General features: G+C 46.9%; 1 protein-coding gene across 1 annotated transcript; it reads right to left on the bottom strand.

The window, feature by feature from the left end:
- Nucleotides 1-1,076: 1,076 nt before the first annotated feature.
- On the bottom strand, nt 1,077-17,847 carry ANKRD42 (ankyrin repeat domain 42). The gene is made up of 12 exons (XM_054164523.1): nt 17,841-17,847; nt 16,863-17,026; nt 14,922-15,029; nt 14,509-14,628; nt 13,334-13,469; nt 9,379-9,579; nt 8,284-8,409; nt 6,642-6,747; nt 5,923-6,098; nt 5,436-5,562; nt 2,747-2,891; nt 1,077-1,225 (listed from the first exon to the last, which is right to left on the bottom strand). The coding sequence occupies exons 1-12, from the start codon at nt 17,845-17,847 to the stop codon at nt 1,130-1,132; spliced, it is 1,512 nt and encodes a 503-aa protein (XP_054020498.1). The 3' UTR covers nt 1,077-1,129.
- Nucleotides 17,848-19,652: the final 1,805 nt, after the last annotated feature.

The raw sequence follows: 19,652 nt of genomic DNA, 5'->3' as shown, positions 1-19,652 counted from the left end.
AATCAGAGAGGGCAGCAGGCTGGGAGCACTTCTCTGCCTTTGCTTTTCCCAGGGGAAATGCTCCCACCTTTAGCAGCTGCACACAGCCCCGAGGCAGCGATGTGCTTTTAACTCCTCCCTTCAGGTAGTGCAGAGCATTCCCAGGAAGCCATCAGGTATTTTCTGGGTGTGGGATCTGGCTTGTAACAGGGAAACACTCAGTCTAAGTGGTGCCAGGGGCGTGGTGGTGGTCATCCTTCTGCCATCTCCCTGCGTCTCCAGCCTGTTCTGTAACCCCATGGCACACACTGACGCTCTGCCTTCTGCAAGGACTTCACAATTGTTGCAGAGATGGGACACAGCAGGTGGATGCTTTCCAACCTGTGCAGTCACATCTTGTTGAGCACAAATGCAGATCCTGGGCTTGATCCTTTCAGTAAAGTACATTCCTGGATTAAACTTCCAAGCAAGAGCAGGCCCTTTGTGGGCTGAGGAGCATGTAGAGCTAATGGGTAGCAGGTTTTTCATTGCAGTTTTGTTCTGCTCACAGCTGAACTCGATGGTGCTTCTTGTAAGCATTGCTGAGGGTCTCTGAATCACAGACTTGTGCTAAAAGGCCTTTAAGATCGAGTCCAGCTGCTAACCCAGCACTGCCCATTCCACCACTCAGCTTTGCCCTCCAGCACCACCTCTACAGGTCTTACATATACCTCCAGGGCTGGTGACTCTCCCACCTCCTCTGGGCAGCCTGCTCAAGTGCCTGACAACCCTCTCAGTGAAGGAATTTTCCCAAGTATTCAATCTAAACCTCCCCTTTCTTACAGAAAGCAAACCTCAGATGAGGCACAACGAGGGTTCCAAAGGGAAAATAATTTCACAGGAGCACAAAGAAGAGAGGGAAATCTTCATATGTGAAGCCATGATGTTATTCTTGTTGGGTTTGTGGTGGTGGCTTGTTTTGTTTGGGGTTTGGTTTGGTTTCCAATCACTGCTGCAGCTGTGATTCAAAAAAACATATTTTGTATCCCAGAGAACTGCAAAATAGTTGAGTGAAATGCAGAGAACTCTGTGGGGCAGGGCTGTGCAAACACTGCTTTGTGTGGAGTGTTGCCATTCTACCCCAGCAGCCTCCTCCTCAGAGGCTCCTCCTTCAGCGCAGTCTCACCAACACTCCTCCAGGGCTGCAGGCTGGTTTCTTCTTTACTTTCTTTTTCTCTTTGCAAGACTTGGAGGTGCTCTCAGCTTCCTGAAACAAAGGAGACCAGAGCCATTAAACAGCAGTGGCTTACACCTGCCACCTCACGGGACAGGTTTTCAAACTATATGGCTTCCAGGAACCACAGAACATTGCAAACTGCGGCTGAGGGCAGAGTGCAGTCCCAGGGCATGGGATGAAGGTCACAGCAGGGTAAGAGTTGATGCCCCCTTGGTTGTAGCAGTTGTTCAGAGCCAAAGGTTTTGAAAACAAACCTGCCTCTAGAGAAATTGTCTCCAATCCCAGAAAGTAAACTTAACATTAGAAGCTTTTTTCCACTAGCTGAATCCTTGGAAGAAGCAGCAGTGTGCAGCAGGTTCCTGCAGCAGGACTAACTTAGGTGTCTCACCCATGGCTGGCAAAGAAAAACGGAGTCTTGACTGTTGCATCAGTTTGTGGGAGTTCGGTAGCAGTGAAAGGACTGAAACTCCAGTTCTGTCCCCAGAGTTAGCATGTTAGCATGTGAACTTCTCCTCTGTCCTCAAGACCTGACTCTCTAAGAAGTCATTTTTTCTGTCTTTGCTAAGCCAATCAGTAGTTCATGTCTGCACCTTTCTTGCTGTCAGCAGGCTTGATAACTGACAGCAGATGACACACAAGAACACTCACTGACATCAGCCACTGCACAGCAACACAGCTTCCCACCAACTCGCTCCCCAGGCTGGTGTAAAAGGGAAGAAAACCATTTCTGAAGGAGAGTTTCAAAGCAGAAGGAATGTGCTGCGTGACGGTGACCACCACAGCCCTGCCAGCTGGGGCGGGGGCTGCTGGGGCGGGGGCTGCCGCGGCAGGCGCTGACCTGCTGTGAGCAGCCAGGAAGGCTGCATCCTAGCTAGGAAAGCATCCTAGCTAGGAGGGGAACTTCCTGAACAGAAGAAACTGCCTGCTGAAAAAGACTGGCAAAGAATGTATCTGCCAGCCTGGGAACCAGAAACATCCTTGGGAAGTACAGCTGTGGTACCTAGAAAGCAGAGGTGTCCTGAGGTACTCCGGCTAAGTGTCACACCAAGGGGCTGCAAAGGCAATTTCTTGTCTGAAACAGTGGAAAATAGCCTGGGAAAGTAAAACACAGTCTAAAGTAACAGAAACTTCAGCATCTCTTGGCTGCTTCCAGTAGTGGTGTCCTCTGCCCTCTTACATCTTTGTGCTCTAAAATGGGCTGCATTTTTAATCCACAAGGGAGCCTCTCCCTGAGAACTTCCCATGCTGTACGTGCTTCTTTAAGCCCTCTGCTGCACGGGATGACTTGCCCACACAATCCTTCTCCAAGATCTTGGACTCACACCTGGCTGACTCCAGACTGTGATCAGAAACTGATGTCCTTTCACAGCAGAGGCTGTTAGGATGTGACAAAGGCTACTGCTCATGCAGTGCCCCAAGCTAAACACCGCCAGAACATCTCCTCCAGGCTTTTCTAGCACTATGCCTGGGAACCCTCATGAGCACAAACATGCACAAGCCATAGGCAGCAGCCTCTGTCCCACACTCTGGGGCAGTTTGTGTAGCACTCACCACGGGGAGAGAAGGAGGAGCGCGGGCTTTCTCCAGGCTCTTTCTAAGGCGGCTTATCTCAGCACGGCAGCCATCCAGCTGGCTCTCCAGCTTCTCCCGCCTGACACGCTCATATTCCAGCTGGGCCTCCAGCTCCCTCACAGCCCTGCAAAAGGAGACAAGCAGAGCATGAAGCACATCCAGACCCGTCCTGGCTGCTCCGCGTGGTTCTACGCCTTTGCTGAGGAAGAGGATCGTGACAGCAGAAAGCCAGGCAGTAACGCTCAGGGCAGCTGTGCTCCTGGCTTTCACCAGCTGGGGTTCCTGCTGCCCCCTCAGCCGTGCTCAGCGCAATGCGGCCACGAGATGGAGACATCTTCCCACACACCGAGACAGGCGCTGGGCAAGCTGTAACCCCGGGCCACCCCCAGCCGCCTAAGTGGGAGGAGTGCCCACGGTTAATACGAAACAGAGAGGGGTCAGACACAGCCTTATCGTTTACATCTGGCGCTCCTACACCCTTCCTGTTGATTGGCTTTTAGCTACGGATGAGGAATACTCAAATGACAGCCTGCGTGCCGCTGAAGGGAAACTGAAGCACTGGCTGAGAATCAGTTGCACCAGATCTCGTCAGTCACACCCACAACAGCTTCTGAATCAATTGAGAGTCTTGGCACTGGGTAGCTGAGACATAATGCACATATACTCTTATAACAGCAACTGACCTCAGCAAATGAGTCACCTGAAGTGGAGCTAGGCCTCCTCTCTATCAGGGTAAATTAGCACAGCTACAAAGATGGAAGACTGGTAGAAGGACGAGGGAAATGTCTGCCCTGTGGGTCCAAATGGCACAGCAGCAGAGCTCTCAGCGAGAGCTGCTTGCTGAGACTGAAGTGTTCCTGCCTCATGCAGCCCAGAGCCATAAGGCTCCATCAGCCTCTGCTTATGCTTGGGGGGACAGGCAACTTCTTGCAAGGTTCAGATCAGCGATGGGACAGCTCACAGCCCAGCCAAAGCACTGCACAGTGATTCAGAGCAGATGTCTTACAGCCAGAAAACTGTAAGCAGGAATCTCCAAAGTCTGCTGCAGTGGCCTTCCCAAGTGGCAGCTTGTAAATATGAGGGGTTGGGGCATATGATAGAACCACTGAATTGTTTGGGTTGGAGAAGAGCTCCAAGATCCTCAAGTCTAACCATCAAACTAACACCACCATGCCATTAAACCATGACCTGAAGTGATACAAGCAGCTTGGGATTCATCCCTGGGGATGAGAAGGGGAGGTGGGTACAACTAGAAGCAGTATTTCCACTTTGAAAGGCCAGTGCCAAGCTAGGGATTCTTTCTGGCCTCCACAGGTGAGAGGAAGACCCTTCAGAGATCCTCACAATTGATCTAGTTTAGTTGCACAGGTCACAGAAAGCCAAATCTCTTGAAGAGCCTTATCAGAGCCCCCCCACACCCCCAACAGGCACTGCTAGCTTTTGAGTAGCTGCTCTAGCCAAAATGAACTCTGATGTCTGCTATGAGTCAACACTGACTTCTCCATCATTGCAAATAGGGTGTTCTGACCTTCCAATGCAAGCATCAGCATCTGAGCTGGCCACTCTCCATTAAAGCCAGGAGAGTTGCTCCTAGAAGTTATGAATATCCTGAGGTGCAAGTCTGAAAGTGTCTCCATCTGTCCATGGATTCTGAAAAGGAGCTCAAGGTAACTAAGTCAGCTACAGATATCTGCATTGCAGGCACGTTAAGGAAGATGGACTTTCAGCCTGGGCTGAGTTAAAGGGGGGTGTGGAACCCAAAGAAATCCAGACCTCAGTTTCTTGGCTCATATATGGCTGTAAAATACATTACTTAATGCCAATCTGTGACACTTCTTACCTGCTCCAGATCTATGCAGACTGCTAAGTCTGCTGTCTGCTTGATGACATAAAGGCTTTTGTATACAGTCTCCTCTAAGTGACCAAATACAGACAGTGGGTTTTGGTGGCTCAAACACACACAGACATGATTATCTAAATAGACTGAGCACAGTGGGTAGCCAAGTCTTGGGCAGGTAGAGGTGGAGGCAGGGCCACCTTTGGATGCTGCAGTATCACTTAAGCTCTGCATTTTCTTTTCTTTGAAACTCAGCTTGCCCAGCAAATCACCAGTCCAAACAGAAACCTTTCACCCTGAGAATCAGACACCATGGACTCTCCATGTGCAAGAGCAGGTTTGCTGAGATTTCTTTTTCCTCTGGTCTGCATGTGAGCTAATGCTTTCTTGAGCATGGAAATGCATTGCCCTTGATGCAGAAATGTAGCAGACCTTGAATCATTTCTGCTGTATAAGCACTGCCATCCAAGCCATGCCAAAAGTAATGTGTGGTTTTTAATTCAAGTGCATACATGCATTTGGCATCTTCAGTGGAAACAAAACAGCCAGGACTGTGCAGAGCTACTCCACATGCACTGCATGAAAACAGGTGACCTTGCACAAAAAGCATGGAGCCATCAGACACTTGGGCTGTGCTGTGGGGCTGATGCCAGTGGCAGAAGGTTTGAGATGGTCAGACAAGTTGCTAAAGTCCCTTTCTTTCTGGCCTGCCTAAAGCTGGTAAGCAAAAAAGGACAGAATGGCCTCAACAATTTGAGTGTAAGACAGCCTTGAAGAAGGCTTAAAACAGGCCTCACAGAGTCACACATTAGCAGGGCAAATGAACCTTACTTCTCAGCTTCCCTTTCTTCCTTCTTCATCCGCTTCTCCTCCTCAGTTATCCCTCCCAGCTGCCTGTAGTTGCTGTAGGCAGTTTCTAGAAGCTGCTGAAGCTCTTGAATCTTGCCATAGGCCCTGACTGTGAGAGAGAGTGCTGCAGGTAGGTGAAACTCACAGAGAAGGCAGTCCTGCTGCAGTCCAATAGTCTGGAAAAGAGTCTCACAAACACAAGAGTAGAAATTGCACTGCTGGGCAAACACTGAGCTACACCTGACCCCCACACAGCAGACAGGTCTCAGAATCAAGCAGCAATCCAAGCAGTTTCACCAGCACAGACCAAAACAATTGCAACAACTATACTCTCACTTCCCTCTGCTGGGCCTTCCAATTTTCCACAGTTCCTCTGAATGCCCAGTGGTACAGACATCATGTCAGTTAGCTTATCTTAAACCAAAAAAAAGGTCCTACCAGTCAAGAGTGGTGGGGAAACAGTGCTTACTGCGTGCATTCCTTCTCTGCTCTTTGTCCAGGGCTAAATCTCCTTTGCTATCTGTACTGCCTTCCACACCATGGCTTTCAAAGAACTTCACATTGTTTGCATCCAGCTCTTCAGCACTAGAGTCACTGTCTCCAGTTATTTCTGTCAAAAGATCCACAGCTGCCACTTGGGCAAATCTGCAGAGAAAAGAGTGAACCTGCACTGAGAGATACCCCTCACCTGGAAAAAGGCATGTGATGACAGAAACTCTTTGAAACTCTGTGTTCCATTTTATGAGAGGGGGTTTCAGGATAAAGGAAGCACAAGTACCCAAACTATGAGCAGCTAAGCTGCTTTTTGTAGTATTCTGATGGCATGAGCTCTGCCTCAGTGGATTCTTATGACACTGACTCCTACATCAGGCATCTCTTTTCCTTTGCAGGATATTTCTTAATTGGATCTCATCAGAAACTGCATTATTAATGCAGAAACCAGCTGGCCTTTGCTGTGGGTTATTTACTCTGCACAGCAAGCTGTCAGCATACTGGCTCACAACTATCCCTTTCCACCTTGTATAGCTACAGTGCAGCTTTGCTTATCACTCAGCACTGGAAGGAATGGGCCTGATCTGTTCTTGTTCCATCCCTGAAAATCAGGATTAATTCCAACAAAGCTGACACACTACTGATCTCTAAAGAGCAAGTAAATAAATGCCAGAGCTACAGGACATGTACTGCTACCTCTTGGCCACGTCCTTTGGAGTCTCTCCAGCGTCATTTTTAATGTCACAGTCGGCTCCCATTTCAATCAGCCACTGCAAGCACTGGATATGCCCCTGTGCAGCAGCTAAAGGAAGGAAGGTGCACCAGTCAGTTGTGTACAAATTAAGTGTTCCAAATCTAAACCACCCTCTTCTTGTCACTGCCTGACATGCCAGAGATTGGGTTCACTAAGTCACTACAGGGGAGATGGTGTTTCCAGGAAAGACTGTATGTCGAGATGCTCAAGCCATGTGGCTACAGGCAGTTGTGGAGAAGAGCATACAAGGAGGTTTTGTTACTCTTTCCAATTCCAGAAATTCACTGGCAGCTCTTCCTGGACACAAGTTAAACTAAACATGCCCAGTCTCATGCAGGAAGCATGAGGAACACAAATAACTGCTGCCTCACACTCCTGCAGTCAGGCCTGTATGTCACTGAGAAGCAGCAAAGCACTGTCACTGCCCTCTGGCTTTGGGCTCTCATGTGTCAGACAGAGCTTGTTGCCCCAGTCTGTGGTGTGTGGCATTGTCTCACACAGGAGAGAAGCCAGGACTTTGTGCTGGAGCTATAGGTACATCATTTCACTCCAGGCAGCATTTCTCAGCTGCAGTCTAAGACACCAGCTTTGCCCAGTCATATGGTCTGGCATGGCTACTGCTCCTAACACGTGGTGCCAGGAAGGTCTCACATATGGAGGATCATATTTGGCATGTCCAGCTCAAACCTGTAAGCTGTTTTTCTCAAGGAAGAGTAAATCCATTTCTTGACAGCACCCCTCTGTATGTTTACCACATTCCTTTTCTTTCTAAGGAAATCAAGTGACAATACCAGCCACAGCACTTCCCCATAACAGTAGCAGTACCTGTAAAGACTGGGCATGGAACAACTGATAAGTCAGCACCACTCCCAGAAAAAGAGGGTGGAAAGCAATGAACACAAATGGGCCTTAAGGCACTACATAACAGTTGTTTTTCTAATGAGAACTTCCACTGTGATTTTTAAAGTTCTGCCATTCATACCTAAGCCAAAAAGAAATATGGGGAACAGTGTCAACAACACATTACAATAGCTCCCTCTTTGCTTCCTCTCCTAGCTGTTCTTTCAGACACTACCATGAAACCCTCAGACACAAGAGGACCACGTTTTTCTGTAATGCTGCCTCCCCACTACACATCAAGGTGTTAAATACCAGAAGTTTACCTTCCTTCACAGCATCCTACCAAATGTCTCCCTTGTGTTTTTGTCACACATCTCCACAGCACTGATATGTTCAGCAAATAAAGACCCAGGCCACAACATGGATCACTCTTCCACCTTAGTCAGTGTTTCTAAAAGTCACATCTCACCTGGGAGAAGTAACAATTTCGTTTTCAGTTTAGGTATTGCTTCCCCTTTACCATGAACTCTTCTTTCCTGACTTCAGCTTGGTAACTCCCTTTCACAGTGACACCCACGCACACATGCATCACAAAAGAAGTTGTTCAGGGCTGCCCTTTCGAGCCCACAGGAAATGAGGCAGTGTTGTTCATGAAGTTTATCTGATTAGCAGCCACTTGAAAAACTAAGTAAACAAGTCAGCAACCACCAATAACAGGCTGAAAGAGAGATCATAATTACTGACCTTTGTGCATGAGAGCGGATCCCTCATCATCCCGCTCATTAATATTGATTACTCCGCTTCTCACTAATCTCCTCAGCGCTGACAAGTCCCCTTTGAAAGCAGCGCCGTGGGCTGGGAAAGCTAGAACTGAGAATGAAATGCCCGTTTCCAAACCATTGCCAGTAACTCCACTCAACACCCTCACGTTTGCCTCTCCTACAGCAACTTACGCGCGGAGACTTCGCAGCTATAGTCAGCAAGGTTAATGCACGCTTCACCAGTGAAAACGCAGCTGCGTAACCAGCGCTGTTCTTCACAGACTGGCCTAAACATGGCTTTGACATGGCTACAGGCATCTCACACAGCCAAGAGATTCATTTCATCAACCTGAAATAACTACTGTTCCTTTGGTTTATGGCTGATGTTGTAGTGCTGGAGGTAACTGGAGTCACCTGCCTGCTTTGAAATCCACAGTCTAAGCAAGTATACAGACTACTTCTCCTTGCTTAAAACCAGACAATTAGATTTTTCTGTAGATTAGATTATTCATTAGATGATTATTCTGTAGAGAGAGAGAGTAATGACATGTATCTCTAATGGAAAAAAAACTAGCAGATAGATTGAGAGGTGAAGGTGCAGTTCCCATGTCCTTGATCTGTTGAAGGCTCTCCTTACAGACCTTGCCATGCTTGCATCCTTTGGCAGCTCTCACTGCAGCAGTACTGCTGGCTAGTGAGTAACCTCAATTTCAGAGGGACACTTGCAGGCTAAGATGCTATTCCATGCAAGCAAGGGATTGTGAGCAGGTGAATCTGCAAACTCATTACAATTACACACTTTTCCTGGAGCTCTGCTGGAAGTGAAGAATATAGATAAGTTGGTATTCACAGTGCTACACAGAGTGGCAAGTTTGATTTTGATAATGGGTAAAGCTAAAACATTTATAGATCACACTGAGTACCCCTCTCATTTGCTATCAGTATGTGTAGGAAGCATGGAAAGCAACAGCTCTTCCTTGTATCAGTAATTTAAATGTTCTGCTGCTGCTCATACAGGTTTTCAGAATTTTGATAGAATTCCAAGGCCTATTTTAACACCACCTTGACCCACACTCACCTCCCTGTGTCTCTGGATGCTTCCCCTCTCTTTCCACAGCATTAATATATTGCAGAATATTCTCTTTGTAGAACCGTTCAGCCAAGTCCCTTGGAGTGTCTCCTTGGTTATTCCTGGCTTCCAGTGTGTGCCTGACACTGGCCATTTTACTGACCAAGAACTTAAAGCAATGCAGATGTCCTTCTACTGCTGCCAGATGAGCTACAGCACAAGGAAGAAGCAAAGTATGTTAGGGCAGAGCACTGCTGCCCACCAAGAAAGCACTGCTCCCACTGACAGCACTTGAGCCATCCAACACTGCAAAACACCTATGGGCAGCCTCAGTCTCCACAAGGATGTCCAGCTCCTATCTAGGACAGAGTTCAGAAGGCAGAAGACAGCTGTCATCTGCAAAGAAGATTCCCTGGCCATGCTGACTGCAGGAGACAATGCTGCCAAGAGACCACTGAGCACTAGCTAGGAGAGTGCAGTGCTGGGGTTTTATCTTCCCATGAACACAAATCTCATTCCTCAGCAGCTGTATGACTTCATTATCCTAGGCACACTCAAAACTGAGGGCCAGAAACAGTATCTTTGATTACAAATTAGAGCCATTTCTGCTGTAGTTCTGCCTCTACTGTGCCACTACAAACAAGCTGCATCACACCTTCAGTTACTCTGCCTACAAAATGAGGACAGTGACATTCACTTTACCAGGCAGAGTGTTTGAAGGCACATCCCACTGCAGAGGCTTCGACTCACAGCATGTCTGCTACTACATTTTCCCCTCTCAACTGCAGTAGGCAGCTCCTGCATGCAGGAGCTGCTCCAGCCCACCGTGGCAAGGACTGCTTCCATGTGAAAGTTATTTCCTCCTCTGTCCTTTAGGCTATGCTGAGGTTTAGTTACTTAACCAAACCAGAGTGCTGGACCTACAACAAACTAAGAGGTACAAAACATGCTCATTATTTTGAAATGAATAGTAGTCTCTAGTCCCATTAATGGGAAAAAAGCTGGCAAATAACTGCTTATTATCTGTTATCACTCCATGAAAATGTCCTGGCAAAGCTGGCTGAGGTTCTACAGGCAAAAGGATTAGCTTGTCTCCAAGCAAGAATCTCATTATCTCCATGGTGCACATACAATGTACCCAGGACTAAAAGGGAAAAACCAAGTCAATTTTTGGCACATCCAAGTTCTCTATTGCAAACCATTCACAGCTGAGTGCAACTGCTCTAAAAGGTTATGGGTATTGGTTTTACAGCAAGATGACAATATTTAGGTACAGATGATTGCTAAAAGTTAAATCTGAGCTTAATCTGGGCAGTTTTCCCCATTTTCTTAACTTTGTTCAGTGAGTTAGCTACTCAGGGAGAAGTGAAAGGAAGAAGCACCCTTTAAAGGTCAAGTACAAATTACTAGTTAGCTGGTGCAACACTGACTCAGCCCTTATGAACCCACTTTCAGATGCCTGAAATTCCAGGGATACAATTTTACTCAGCTTTTTTTTACTTTTCATTTTAACTGGCTGTCTGCCCTGTGCAGGAAGCAGGCAGAACAGCTTTGTACCTTCTGCAGAGATGGCAATGGGAAAAGAGATGAAAGAACTGTATTGTGTCCGTGTCCTTCTGCAGCTTCAGTGGGATGCTGTGGAGCACACAAAGTGGAGCTTTTCACAGCTAGCTTTTAACCTTTGTGCTCCTCAGTAGCCCATACCCAACTTGTAACCCATCCTCAGGCACGTGGAGCACTTGAAACTGAGACCAAAGCCAAAGGGTACTGTGATGGCAACACAAAATATGCAGCTCAGTGCCAAGGACTTGGGAAAACCTTTTTTCAGGCATCATGAACAGGCAGTGGATAGTTAGTGCTGGTCAGCTTGTATAAAATCAGACTAACAACTGTTTGCTCTCCTCAAAGTGTCAAGTGAAGACACAGTGTCTGGGGAAAAATTCAGATGTTGTGCTATGATTAAATTAATACTCTATTTAGAACAGGTTTAACTAGTGGCAATAAAAGCAGCATGGATATGGCCCAGAATCTAACACAGAGAGAAAACAAAACACTGAATTACCAAGCACAGCCTGTTCTGTGCAATGAATGGGCCACAGTTCTTCACACAAATCAGCATGCTGCAGGTAACTAAAGGCTCTGCTGTAACTCACACGTGCAGAGGGTGCAGCCCCTTTCTTCTCACTTTCAGTGTATGGCACTGCAAACTCAGTCATCTTAGTTCAGTATTCTCTCAGGAGAAAATTATAGCACTCCAGCTGATCTTGAAGCTGAGGTATGCAAAGATGATTTAAGTTCCCTTGGCTGTTTTACAAGCTGTGGAAAAAAGCTGCTCCCTACAGTACACCACCTCTATAAATCTTTTACTAGCGACATGCCACAGCATTTTCTCTCCTTTGGATGACGATGTGATCAAATCAAACAGAGGATCAAGCTGCTCCAGATACTAAAACAACAACAAAAATAATGTTCTACTAAGCAGGATATACAGAGCATTTAAGTACAACTGTGCTGGCATTTGCTATGGCTCCATAGAAGTGTGTCATCAGGAACATGTTCCCAAATGCAAATAAAATCCACCTTGTACACTGCCATCGGGGTGCCCAGCACCATCACTCCTTACCGACAACACACCAGATGTCCTGCGGGGATGCAAGAGCCTCCCAGGCTTTAACAAGACCAAGCATTGCAAAACAGAGCACAGACAGCACTTCACTAGGTAAGTGGTGCTTAACAGAGGGTAAGGGATTTAAGGAACTTAAAAAGCTACAAGATACAGAGGAAAAACCCAATGTGCTCTTTGGAGCAGCGTGACACCCCACAAGAAGGAAAATGCTGAAAGGATGCAATGAGAATCCAGGTTGTAAACAGCATCATTGAACTGACAGAAGCTATTGAGGCAGTGGTGTGGTAGGCAGAGGGAGACTGGAGAAACTATGAAGAGCAAGGAACACTGCCCATTTTAGTGCAGAAACAACTACACCCATGAGTAAGAAAAGAGTACAGTTTAGAGATCACACAGAACACCACTACTCCAGAAATCAAGATGAAGAAATAACAGGTACATGTGAACAGAGGCTTTACCAAATCAGTTAAGAAAGAGAGGGATACAAAACATATGAACATGCCAGAATCTGATCACAGTGGCACAATAAGCCTGGCACAAAATCAAAAAGGAGCCTCTGCCCCACCTACCCTTCTCCTCCTGTGACTTCCATTGGCACACATGCTCCACCACGTGCACTGGAGATGCTTCCCACCTACACAGCCCCCTCCCTACTCCAGTGCCCATTTGTGCTGGGACAGAATCCCAGACCAGACATGGGCTGCAGGCCATTAGCAGCTCTGAGCCAGCCAGGGCAGATGACTGGAGTTGGATGCAGGTGTATCCCAGACCATGAGCATCATGATCAGTGCAAAGGGAGAAGTTTGCTGAGAAGAGGGGAGTCTCACTTTAGAGCTTCCTGTTTGAGATCCTCCTTACCTTGTTCTTCTTCTTCCTCCTGCTCTTGAGAACTGCCTTCCTGGATACTGTGACTACTGCATTTTGTTAGGCTCAGTGTAACTTTATATGTCCTGTATTGACATTAATATTAATTTGACCATTTCATTAAATCCATTTTCATTTCAAGCTGTGGCTCTTCTCTCCTTTTCCAGATTCCCCTTCCCTGCTGGGGAGGTGTCTGTAGGTGGCAGAGTAACTGCTATAGTTTGGCCCCAGATATGGGCTAAAGGGAGATACCACTCCAGCTCTGATCCTCAGCAGCAGCAGGAGGTGAACAGGACAGTGTCACCAGGAGATCATTACTTTGGATGTTATAAATCCCCTCACCACTGTAAAAATGGAATATCTGGAATCAAACTGCAAATGCTGCTGGTGGGCATTAATTATTGTTTGCTACAATTATCACATAGCACAACTGCAGATCAAAGGTTAACAACGGTATGATTTACCCTGATGTACCTGGAAGGTTTCCATTGTTATCCACAGCATCTGTGCACGCTCCCCATCTAACGAGAAGCTGCATACACCCCAAGCGACCATGGAAAGCAGCGTAATGGAGAGGCCTCCAGGCACTCCTGTCTGAAACATTCACATTCTAAAAGGGAAGCAGCAGGGTCATTTATTACTCTTAGGCACAGGACAAACTTTATTAACAGCATCAACTATTCATTGTCTTAGGCTATTTCAATCACATCAAATAACACTGCCAAAGCTCATCCCCTATCTGCAGCCCCCACTCCAGGAGAGCTGTTTTGCACGTTCTTGGGTTTATTTCAATAATGCACATATGAAAGGTGCAGTTTCAGACATGCCTCTGTGGCTGTGCTGGTCATTATTCCTTTGGTATGGATCTGGATTGATTTCTTTTCAAGTTTGTCTCCTTTGCTATAGAGGATGTTTGTGCAACTGCAAAAAATCACAACCATCACAGCACCCAATCCCAGTTAACGGCATCCTGAGTGGAAGGTGATTTACTCATAGCACTGATGCTCTTCAGAAGTTTGCATCATTTCCCTAGCACATCTTACAATCAAAAAAGGGAAATTTACCCCAAAAGGAAAACCACCAACAGTAATTAATCTACAGTCCTCAATCTCATCTTAAACTAGAATAGAACAGAACAGAATTAACCAGGTTGGAAAAGACCTTTGAGATCATCAAGTCCAACCTCTCACCTAACACCATCTAATCAACTAAACCATGGCACCAAGTGCCTCAGCCAGGCTCCTCTTAAACACCTTCAGTGATGGTGACTCCACCACCCCCCTGGGCAGCACATTCCAATGGCCAATCTTTCTGTGCAGAATTTCTTCCTAACATCCAGCCTAAACCTCCCCTGGCACAGCTTGAGACTCTGTCTTCTTGTTCTGATGCTGGTTGCCTGGGAGAAGAGATCAACCCCCAACTGGCTGTAACCTCCCTTCAGGCAGTTGTAGAGAGCAATAAGGTCTCCACTGAGCCTCCTCTTCTCCAGGCTAAGCAACCCCAGCTCCCTCAGCCTCTCCTCACAGGGCTGTGCTCCAGACCCCTCCCCAGCTTTGCTACCCTTCTCTGGAAGCTAGGGAGAGATGTGTCTGGAAGAAGATCCCAGACTTTGGCTCTGGCCCGGGGAACTGTGGGCAGCAGTCTCTCACCGCTCCTCTTCGCAGGATGGTCTGCAGGGTGTAGGAGTGGCCGTGGGCCGCGGCCAGGTGTGCCGGCGTGCAGCCGCGAGCATCCGGGGCTTCCACCTCGCTGCCGGCCATTAACAGAGCCTAAAGACAGGCAAAGCAGAAGTTGAGTTGGCAAACCTTGCCAAGCAGGATGACTTCAGACAATGAGCAGGGTAACTCTGGGATGACCTCGAGGCCCTGACAGAACACCAATCAGCACAGCAAATGAGTGTATTGGTTTTAACAAGTATTACTTGCTTCCAGATGTAAAGACATCAAGATGTCTTGACTCATAGCTCCATTAGGAGCTCTCTCAGCTGACCTTCATAATGGATTTGTCCAAACTGATATTCTGCCCTACTCACTTTCACTTGAGAGTGGCTGTCTGCACATACCTGCATGCAAGCATCCTGGCCTCGGATGGCCGCGAGGTGAGCTGCTGTCCAGCCTCTGACGGTTACGTGCGTCACATCAGCTCCGTGCCAGAGCAACCAGTGAAGGCACTGCCCAACCAAAACCAAAGGGGTTACTTAACTATTCTTATCTTGTGACTTCCAAGGCACACTTTGACCAGGATTTATCAACCTTACATTTCAAGACAGTACCAGAATACTTCATCATGGAAATGAGACCCCAGTGTATCCCTCAGCCAGGTACTTGTGCACTGGCGAGTCACAGGTAAGTTATACTTCCCAGGTTTCACCCATGGGGACAGAAAGTGCAAACAACTTTAGCATTGATTTTTAGGGCATCTTAATTTTACTCTTCCAGATGTAAAACAATCTGTGAGAGTATGCACATGGGGTGTGGTAAAGGCACTGGAAAAAACAATGCAAACGTGCTTACTCAAATTCCAGCTCAAATTAATGGCAGGAACCAACTTTAAAGCTTCATTTCATTTATTAGGCTCCTTGAGGTACAGAATCATAGAATGGTAAGGGTTTGAAGGGACCTCCAGAGATCATCTAGTCCAACTCCCCTGCCAAAGCAGGATCAGCAACCTAGGGCTGAGACCAGGCAGGTCTTGAAAGTCTCCAGACAAGGAGACTCCACAACCTCTCTGGACTGCCTGTTCCAGGGCTCCATCACCCTTACAGTAAAGAAGCTTTCCCTCGTGCTGAGATGGAACCTCCTGCATTCCAGTTTGTATCTGTTGCCCCTTGTCTTATCCCAGGACACCACTGAAAAGAGACTAGCACCATCTTCTTATGTCACCTCTCATCTTTCCACTGCCTAGATACAGCCACCTTTTTCTAGCAGATACTACTCCTTGCAATGGAAAGCTTTATGGACTACCCAGAAATAGCCACAGGACCAGTTAAAATTTTACTACAGATTATTATGATTTATTATCTTTTATGACAGCCTACAGCTCTGGCTCCTCCACTGTCTCCACCAAGGAGTTCAGAGGCAAACAGACGACAGATAATTCAATAAGCCTACTGTATCAATGGCAAAGCAGGAGATCCAAGCAGCATTTCTAGAAGAAGAAAACAGTGGGTAAGCAATCTGTTCTTCAGGCTGACCACACCATGACCAGCCTTCTCTTGGCAGTTTCTGTACATTCCAAAACAGCACTGCACTTACTATTTCTTGAGGTTAGCGAGAACTTTCCAGTCTTTCCTTGGGACATGAATTGTTGGATGGTTATTCACGGCCCTGTGGCTTCAAGACAAGATTGCTATAGAGATCACACAAGGAGGCCGCAAGAAGAAGGTGAATGGTGTGCTGAGTGCAGCAAATCAGTCCTTCTGGAAGCTCAGAACATCCACCCAAGCACCTGCTGATTCCTTATTCAATGTCTTTACTTGTTAAAATAAATTGCATTGGATCTAGTTCTTTAGAAAATGAGGCATGGGACAGGACACTGGCAAATAGAATGAGCATGTCTTCATATTGCTCCTCACCAGTTTCAGTCATCCTCAGAACATTTCACATGTTCTGCAAGCCTTATTTTCTCGAGGCTGAACAACCTCAACTTTCTCTCTTCATAGAAGAGGTGCTCTAGCCCTCTGATCATCTTTGTGGCCCTGCTATGGACCTACTCTAACAGTTCCATGTCTTTCTTCCTTTGGGCCTCCAGAGCTGGACACCGTACTCCAGGATGGGTCTCTGGCAACACTTCCTATATGAACCACCTGGGCCTTCAGAAAGGCAAAATGAACACCTAAAATCCTGCATTTCTGCTCTCCAGAGAATATATTTAATGAGACAAACTGGCAGAGTTAATTCATTTAGCTTGATCAAAACTAGCAATTCTGTGTTCAGCCTCTCCCAGAGAAGGAAAACATTACCTCAGAAAAACCTTGCTGTGTCTGAACACAAACATGTTTTACCTCCAGACTCCCAGAGTGTGCAGCACAGTGCAAAGGTGTGAAACTGTGGACTACATCCACCTCGTTAACACCAGCTCCACTTTCTATCATGGCTGCAAGTTGTTCTACATCACCAGCTCTCACCGCCTCATGCACACTAGCATAATCCTGCTGCTTCTTGACAGCTAGAGAGGAATAAACAAAGGGCATTAGTCAGTTCAGCAACATTTAAGAGACAGGAAATGAGTGATGAATCAAAGAAACAGCAGGGTGTCAGATGCACAGGAACCAATCAAAACGTTCAGAGTAACACAAGATTGAGACTCCTTTCAGCAGGAGTCCTAAATCACTTCTGATTGTCAGAAAAGAGCAATGTGCAAAACACCAAGACAGCCACATCCCCTCTGGCCACAGAAAAGGACCCAAAAGAGTATGATTTGGGGAAGATGACAAGAAGCATCACAAGAGCAGGAAGCAGAACTACTCCATCTATGTCTGCAAATGCTGGAGCGGGTCCACACCAGCACTGGATGTCTTCCAAAGCTGTGGGCATCATAAACTCTTTCATGAGTCACATATCCAAGTACAGCACCAGCAAGGTTTCTCACTTGGGCAAGCAAGCTCTCAGCCATCACTTCCTCTGTGCTCCACACGGCCATGCTCCTGCTGCTCCTACCTAAGAACTTGGCAGCAGAGCATGCTGAAGGGCACCAGTGCCCTCAGCAGGTGAGCATACCATGCAATTGCTCTTGAATGAGCTGCACAGATAGGTTTCAAGGACAAGCTGCTATCAAAAAAAGCTGCTGTAGAAAAGCAGGGGTTTTATGCAATGTGTTAGTTCTCCTCTGTCACTCTCTTGCTAGAATTATGGCATTGCTCTGTCACAGCTCACTCTTAGCAGCCCAGTATTTTGTTCCCACCAAAGTCAGTAACATTTTCACTGACCTCAGTGGCACAGAATCAAACTCTAAATGTAGAAGCAGTGGGGTCAAGTATTACCTTGCATGCCTTTTCACTGATTAACTATGTGACTGGAAACAATGGGAGTCCTTTCCAGTTTTTTCCATAGCCAACCCCCTTGCAACACCTTGATACCTTGCCAAAACTTTTGAACAGAAATATGTGATGCAAGAGCATGCAATGGCTGAGGGGGCTAATTTCAGATAGGCAAACATAAGAGGAACCTGAAACAGCTAGTAGTCACCTTCTGGAGCAGTCATCATTCCAGTACCCAAAGGCACTTGAAGAGATGGGCTACTGTTTTGCAAGTCAAGCAAGCAGGAAAATGTAGGTGTCAAGTACTCGTGCCTCTGCTTCTCCACCTGGGGAGAAGAAACTACAGTAGTAGTAAAAACTGTTATGTAATACAAGAAAACAACCATTAAAGAACATAAACGAGGCATGGTATGAACATGCTTGTGATGTATGCAAAAAGCAGTAAATATGATGAAAACCAGCCTTTGCAGTTGACCAGTGCCTGCTTTCATGTAATCTGTAGCATGACAGTAGTGGTCGAGGCAGACCTGGGGTTGCCACAGAGGGCTGAAGATGCTTCAATAATGCAGGCTGAGAGTAACACACCCTGTGTTGTAACACACTGCTTGATCTTGTGGCTCTGTGTCACTCCACTTCCACCTCCCCCACCTCCATGGGCTGATTCAGTGCCCTGTGACAAGTGGCTTCCATCCTGCAAAATACTGTACAAACAAACAGCAGCAGCACAAACCCACAGAAGCATTCAGGTAGGAAGGGACCTCAGGAGGTCATCTAGTTCATGTTTCTCAGTAATATGTAAGCATGTTCTGTAGTTTGAGCTGGCTGTTTAAAGAGAAAATATTTTCAGGACATAACTTTCCCACAAGAGAGTAATTTCTCATCGTGCCAAGTGAGGGTTACATTCTTCAGCACAATTATACAGACTTGCATCGGAGGAAGATCTGGCCAAATGCATGACTTGCTGAAGTATTAATGTGTTTAACACAATGTTCCAGTGCTGCAAGTTCAAGGCAATCCCTAATTTTAGTTTTCTGTATCCAGGAGAAAAGCAAAGGACAAGGCCTGCCAGAAGAGTGAATTTTGTCTCCCTCCTGCCTCCAGAGACCTACAACTGTACAGAGATGAATGCCAAGAGCTGCTGCACGGCTTCTTGGTGCTGGCCACCAAAAGCAAGTCAAAGGCAGCTGCCCTTGGGCTGAAGCTCAGTAAACAGCTGCTAATATAAGTTCTGTACAAAACAGAAAGTGAAGGACATGTTCTGTAATTTCAGCACCATTTTTTTAATCAAACCTATTATCAAATGCTTATTGGACAGTCTAGGAGAAAATTCCATTAAAGAAAGAATTAAGTAAGCTTTTTTTTGAGATGAATACCTGGCCAAAATTAATTAAAGAGATTAAGTGAAGACTACAGAATGATAGAATAATTGAGGTTGGAAAAGGCCTTTAAGATTGAGCCTACCCCTAAAGCACAGTGCTAAACACCACATTACCCAGACAATTTCTGTGGCACACACACAAAACCCCAATCCTAGGCAGCACATCTTGGCAGTAGCTCCAGGAGAGGAGGGGAGGCTGCCAGCCCCCCAGCAAGCCATGCCGCAGGCGAAGGCCACTACTGGGCCCCAAGCAAGGGCAGTGCCACAGCTCGGTCGGGGCGCTGGGGCCCGGCCGGCTGGCGGGGGGTGCCCGCCGCCGTCACGCCGCCCTTCCCCGCACCTGTGGGAATACTGAGCCACCCCCGTGTTTTGTGTGGGTGCTGACGGGGCCCCATGCCACGAACTGCGGATTTCAGGCGGCATAAAGCTCCGCGCTG

Source organism: Dryobates pubescens, chromosome 10 (genome assembly GCF_014839835.1).
Source record: "Dryobates pubescens isolate bDryPub1 chromosome 10, bDryPub1.pri, whole genome shotgun sequence".
Classification (NCBI taxonomy): domain Eukaryota; kingdom Metazoa; phylum Chordata; class Aves; order Piciformes; family Picidae; genus Dryobates; species Dryobates pubescens.
This window is presented reverse-complemented; position numbering and strand designations above follow the sequence as displayed.